This window comes from Salvelinus alpinus, chromosome 4, assembly GCF_045679555.1.
Source record: "Salvelinus alpinus chromosome 4, SLU_Salpinus.1, whole genome shotgun sequence".
NCBI classification, from domain to species: domain Eukaryota; kingdom Metazoa; phylum Chordata; class Actinopteri; order Salmoniformes; family Salmonidae; genus Salvelinus; species Salvelinus alpinus.
This window is the reverse complement of record NC_092089.1, coordinates 59,431,172-59,437,821: the sequence shown is the minus strand read 5'-3', so window position 1 is coordinate 59,437,821 and position 6,650 is coordinate 59,431,172. Positions and strand designations below refer to the sequence as shown.

Below are 6,650 nucleotides of genomic sequence, written 5' to 3'. Positions count from 1 at the left end.
AGAAACACAATTTACACAAATCTGTTAAATTACTATGTATCTACTTCTTAAAATATATATTTCAAGGCCTGAAGTTCTCCGTGTGGTCTATGAGACCCCCTCTCCTCACTCATCTCTCTCTCCCTGCATCTCTCTTCACCCCCTCCCCTCCTCCCCCATTCTCTCTGCATCTCTGCATTCTCTCCTCCCACAAGTCGTGTGGGAAGCTCAATGCAGCTGTAAAGCAGCATACCAATGACACAGGCAGGGATAGTTGCTATTACAAGAACCACACACCCTTTTCCCACTTATCCGGATCCCTGATGACTGTTTTATCAGTAGTTTATTTGAACGCAGTTTCTTGATTTGGTGGAATATTGCCCGCATCTGACTGAACTGAATGATACATTTTCCCACGACAGCCGCTGTTCTCCTTTTTTTCTCCTGAATATCAGTGTGGTGTTTTTCCCCTCATTTTCTTTGCCTTGGTGTAAAGACTGGCTGAACCTCAGACATCACTGGTAGGTAGCCCTGTGAACTACATGATTCGAAAAGAGACGCGATTTAATATTTTTTGAGGTGAGTAAACCCGCGCATGATATATTTCGGTTTATCGAGTGGGTAGCCTATTGCTGTTTTGTTTTTGCCTGAACTATTCAGTACAACTTCAGCGAGCATCTCTATGGACTGGGGGTGTTGGAGCAGCACAATTTGTTTCCTTCTCCTCTCTCATGAACTGGAGAGCAGGCTGAAGTTGTTTTGCAGTCACTTCAGCTGCTTGCCTTCAGTCCCTTCTGTCTTAACGCAGAGGTGGGCACCTTGTCTTTAGTTCATGCCGTACTGAAATGCTTCATGGATATACAACAGCACTGGAGACCCTATGAGAGAAATCATGTTTTAAACAAGTGGAGTCTGTCAAGAAGAGATGCATAGGCTGAAATCTGAGCTCACTGCGATTCTGACGTCTGAATGGGAGCAATGTCTGTCTCTCAAGAAACCACATTTACAAACGCTTAAGGTAAGACAACGGTTCTTTTTTCATACATGGTTGGAAAGATTTAATATCCATTCTTTACATTGTTCATATTTTTTTATTATAATATGGTTGGATCCCTTTTGGGGCAGAGGCTTCATGGGATGTTTTAGCCCATAATATGTCACCATACAGTAGAATGCAGTAGCCTATATATTTTCTCCTCTTTTGTTGAATAACCTGGTATATGCCCACACAATTGGTCCACTTGCTATATAGAATGATTTATTCCTCTGGTGATTTTATGTTTGGTAACATTATGGATCAGAAGGAGATGATGATTATAAGGCTGATCGGGCAATTATTATTAGTCTATTATTAGGTTATTATTATTAATATGAGAGAAAGTACTATTTTTTTCAGGATAAAATAGTACTTGGTAGCTGTATTGCTATAAAGAAATGGGTTGATGTGTGTACATTCATGTAGCCTGATGTGTTGCCAAAGCGTTACTAACATCCGCAGTAGGCTATTAACTACCCATTTATGAAATACTGTTTGTATGTATAGTAAAAATGTGTGTTTTGATTGTTTGTTTGTTTGTTTTTCCTCTCAAAGGTTACTAAATGGTTTTCTGGGGGATTTATAAAAGGCAAAATGCTGCTTCTAGTTCTTTTGGCCTTTTCCGTATCGAATACGTTTTCTGACTTGGATTCTGACCTCTCAGCGGAGACTTGCAGCGCCTGTTCTTGCATGTCCATCGAGAACGTCCTCTATGTGAACTGTGAGAAAATAACTGTGTACAGACCTACTCAGCTGCTGCCCCCGGTCTCTAGCCTCTATCATTTGAATTTCCAAAATAACCTATTGATCGTCCTTTACCCCAATTCCTTTCTCAATTTCACACACGCAGTCTCTCTTCAACTGGGAAACAACAAATTACAGAACATCGAGGGAGGGGCCTTTTATGGCCTTAGTTCATTGAAACAGCTGCACTTAAATAACAATGAATTAAAAGTCCTCCGAGCTGACACTTTCTATGGGATCGAAAACTTGGAATACCTCCAGGCTGACTACAATTTGATCAAGTATGTTGAAAAAGGATCCTTCAACAAATTGCATAGGCTGAAAGTTCTCATCCTAAATGACAATCTCGTCCAGATCCTTCCTGATAATATTTTTCGCTTTGCCTCCCTTACTCATTTGGATATAAGAGGAAACAGGATTCAGAAGCTACCATATCTTGGAGTTTTGGAACACATTGGACGTATAGTGGAATTGCAGCTCGATGACAACCCATGGAATTGCACTTGTGATTTGTTACCCTTGAAAGCTTGGTTGGAGAACATGCCCTATAACATTTTTATTGGGGAGGCTATATGTGAAACCCCTAGTGACCTGTATGGACGCCTGTTGAAAGAAACAAACAAACAGGAACTGTGTCCCATGGGAACAGGTAGTGACTTTGACGTAAGGATGCCCCCTTCACAGCCAGATAATGGCCAAACAACATCCGACACTGCACCCACTACGATACCCCCCATAGCCACAAAAGATCCCAAAACAACAAACCCATCTAAAATGTATGGTAACGGGATTGTTGGTTTACCTGGTTTGAATAAACATATTCCAATTATGTCCTATCAAACAAGAACCCCACCTCTCTCCTGCCCACAGCCTTGCACATGCAAAGCTCATCCCTCAGACTTTGGAATTGGTGTGAGTTGCCAAGAGAGAAGTATACACAATCTAGCAGATCTCATTCCCAAACCAACAAATGCCAAGAAGCTACACCTAAGTGGTAATTATATACAAGATATCAGTCCAGTTGATTTCCAAGGTTTTGAGGGTTTAGATTTATTACATTTGGGCAGCAATCAAATAGTCACAGTTCAAAAAGGTGTCTTTGCAAATCTGACCAACCTCCGTAGGCTTTATCTCAATGGGAACCAACTAGAGCAGCTGCATCCTGAGATGTTCATTGGGCTCAGTAACCTCCAATACTTGTACTTGGAATACAATTCCATAAAAGAGGTGTTAGCAGAGACCTTTGACTCCATGCCAAATCTGCAGTTGTTGTATCTGAACAATAATGTGCTAAGGAGCCTCCCTGCCTATATCTTTGCTAGCGTTTCCTTGGCTAGGCTAAATCTTAAGAACAACCATTTCATGACTCTGCCTGTGAGTGGCGTCCTAGACCAGCTGAGGTCTCTCACTCAGATTGATCTGGAAGGCAATCCATGGGAATGCTCCTGTGATTTAGTGGCTCTGAAACTTTGGCTGGAGAAGCTGAATGACGGAGTGGCTGCGAAAGAGATCAAATGCGCATCCCCAGTGCAGTTTTCCAATATAGAGTTAAGGCTGCTGAAAAATGAGGTCCTATGCCCCAAACTCATAGCTAGATCCCCTTTCATCCTGACCAGTGCTATTCCGGTGGTGAACTCCTTGTCCCCAGCAGGGGTGGGCAAGGCCCCTCCGGGAGGTCCAGTTCCCCTATCCATCATGATCCTCAGTATCCTGGTGGTGCTCATCCTCACAGTATTTGTTGCTTTTTGCCTCTTGGTGTTTGTGCTCAGGCGCAATAAAAAGCCACCTGGACGCCAGGAGGGCATGGGAAATCAGGAGTGTGGTTCCATGCAACTCACGCTCAGAAGACACAACAAATCTAGCAAGAAGGATGACCTGGGAGGGGAGACGTTCATCCCCCAAACTATCGAGCATATGAGCAAGAGCCACACCTGTTCGATTAGAGACTCTGAGTCAGGCTTTAGATTTGCTGACTCCCAGAGACAGAAAATAATAATGCGCAACAGCACTGACCAAGACAAGGACTCACTGTCCCCCCTGGACCCCCGAAATAAGAGACTGAGCACCATTGATGAGCTGGATGAGTTCCTGCCGAGAGAATCCAACATGTTCATTCAAAACTTTTTAGACAGTAAAAGGCTGGATTTCAACAGTATAGGGGTGAGTGGGTTTGAGATCCGTTACCCAGAGAAACCACATGACAAAAATATTAAAAAGTCAGTAATAGGGGGAAACCATAGTAAGATAGTAGTGGAGCAAAGGAAAAATGAGTATTATGAACTTAAAGCAAAACTTCAAGGTACACCTGACTACCTTCAGGTTCTGGAGGAACAGACTCAAATGAGTAAAATGTAGGCTATGTATCCACTCAACCCCCCCCCCCCCCCCCTTCCCCCAATTACAAAAGTGCCTTGTGGAAAACCTTAATGACCAATGGATAAACTGGACAGCTGGCTCCAGTCAGACTTTTCCCCTGATGTGGTGATGCCATTATAACATGTATGAATATCACATCATACCACAAGACATCCTTAAGAGACAATTGTAGTATTTTGCTGCTATTGAAATTGGTACTTTTTTTCAACCAAATCATTGGGTCACGGAAACAATGTTGAGTGTTACTCATCGTGACCCTTCCACAGTGTTTTTGTGGAAATATCGAATCAGTATTTTGGATGAAATAACTATCAGAAATTGTGACTTTGCAGTTCTCCTGGGAATATAACGTTGTTGGCATCCCCCATTTACAGACACTTACGATCTGCCTGGATTATAACTGATCACTGCTGGTCGCTGCTGGGGGCCCTGATGCCTTGTTTTCACTAACAAAAGGTACTTACAACCCGAATAGCAGATTTGGAATGATTCCGTTACTTTTTTTGTGTAAAGAGCCATGTTAATAGTGTTTGAATGAAATGTGGTTCCTCTTGATATTTTTGGGTATGGCACATGTCTGTATTTTTTTAGGCCCAAGAAAACAGCTGCTTGCCATGTAAGCGTACCTGGATTTATTTTGTCTACATTATTTGTATCTGTGGGACAGTTTGTAAATTACAACAGAAGACAAAACAACTATACCGATTAAAAAATATATATATAATAAATAAAAAACACTAATATATGGTTGATGACCCCTGTCAACTATCAATTGGTAGTTAATTTACCTACATTATTTATTTATTTTTCAACGCAGGATTATTTAAAGATTATTGGTACTATTTAAAAGTGAAATGGACATGTAGAATACATAAGCAATTCAGGCTCAGACCTTGAGCCACAAAATATTTATTAGTCTAAATCTTTCTGTTTTCTGAGTTTCTTCAATAACTCTACTGATGGCCTGAAAGAAAGGTGATGATGTTGCACGAACTGAGGTCTAATAGTATTTGAAGTTGAACAAATTCCTTATTCTTATATCCCACAGTATCTTGTAAAATGTTTGTTATTAACATTATGCAACCAAAATAAATGTGCATTAAAGTGATATGATTCTGGATTGTTTGACTGTGTACCCTGGGAATGGAATAGAAAGCAGAGAAAGGTAGTGTATGAGATGAGTTCAATTTAACTTTGGAAGACAATTGTGTGGCTAAGAATTTTCTTTATATAGCTGATCTGGACAGAATCACATCAAACACCATGTGCAATATTAATATGCTCAATCATAATAGCTTAAATATTTTATGTTATTTATTCATTCAAGGTTATATTGTGGAGACATTTTATATTGTTATTTCAAATTATTTTATCCACTTTATTTGACCAAGTCCTTATTTAAAGTATTGTTAAGTTAATGAGTGTTTGAAATACCAATGGATAGAATGTACCTTCAAATATATAATAAATAAAATTTTCTATCAGACAGCAGAATACTGTATATTGGTTAGTTTTTAATTGTATACACCTGTTTAAGTCAAGGTATTAAAATCAGCACCTATATGCACTGTGTTTTTCTTTTCCTCAAGAAAATGTCATCTTGTTTCCTCAGTCGTTTAAGTTGCTTTATAAATAAAGCCTTGAATGTTCATGGAGAAAAACCTGAGAATTAGTTGACTATTTGAACACAAAATCTGTTTTAAAACTGTGTGACATGAATCTCAATTCAGCAATCAACAGATATACATGAAAGTGAATACATATGATGTAACCCCATCATCAATGCTGTGTGTTTTTTTAAATTTTTTATCATGTCACATTAGACTGATAAAAGAATGTTTAGGGCATTATTCTTTCTTTTTGTTTTAAGGCCATTACAGTAATCCTTTACAGGGGAGGAATTAATTAGTGAGTAAAAGGATGATATGGTGTCATAACTTTTACGGATGTTCTGGTGCATATTTGGTGCGTCTTGTTCTATGGTAAAACAGGGAGTAACGTTTTAAAGATGTGGGTGAGAACTAAACTAGTGTTAGGATGTTTGTCAAGGGACAGGTCAAGTGAACTTGAATTTTATACTCTGTAATATACTGTATGCACCTACAACAATGCACCTGATGCTATATGGATCTAGTGGTTATCGGCAGTGTCTACTTATTTATTTTGTTAATTTTTTGTTTATTTTTCTTCGTTTTTTTATGTACTTTAAAAGCATTTCATGTTTGCACTCCTCCCACAAATAAATGTTTATGTCATTTTAGTTTTCCTTTTGGCTGATATGGTCTTTTATGAATTAGGTGTTTCTTGCCAGTAAACATTCATGTTATTAATTTGTCATATTCACTTAGAGAGACGTGGGATCATGTACTGTAATGTAGTAGATGGATGTCTCATCGTTTTGCTTCCATTGTCTGGTGCATACTGCAGTGTGGGCCCATAGTCACTACCTGTTGTTGCCTGTAGTCTGTTTCTGTTTTATTTTCTGTCTTTTTGTATGAAATGTCTAGCTTACAAA

At 39.3% G+C, this 6,650-nt stretch overlaps 1 protein-coding gene across 1 annotated transcript; it reads left to right on the top strand.

The window, feature by feature from the left end:
* The first annotated feature begins 205 nt into the window (after nt 1-205).
* Nucleotides 206-6,400, top strand: LOC139574038 (SLIT and NTRK-like protein 4). Its single transcript, XM_071398166.1, has 2 exons — nt 206-997; nt 1,571-6,400. Exons 1-2 carry the CDS (start codon nt 905-907, stop codon nt 4,112-4,114), a joined length of 2,637 nt encoding a protein of 878 aa, XP_071254267.1. The 5' UTR covers nt 206-904; the 3' UTR covers nt 4,115-6,400.
* Nucleotides 6,401-6,650: the final 250 nt, after the last annotated feature.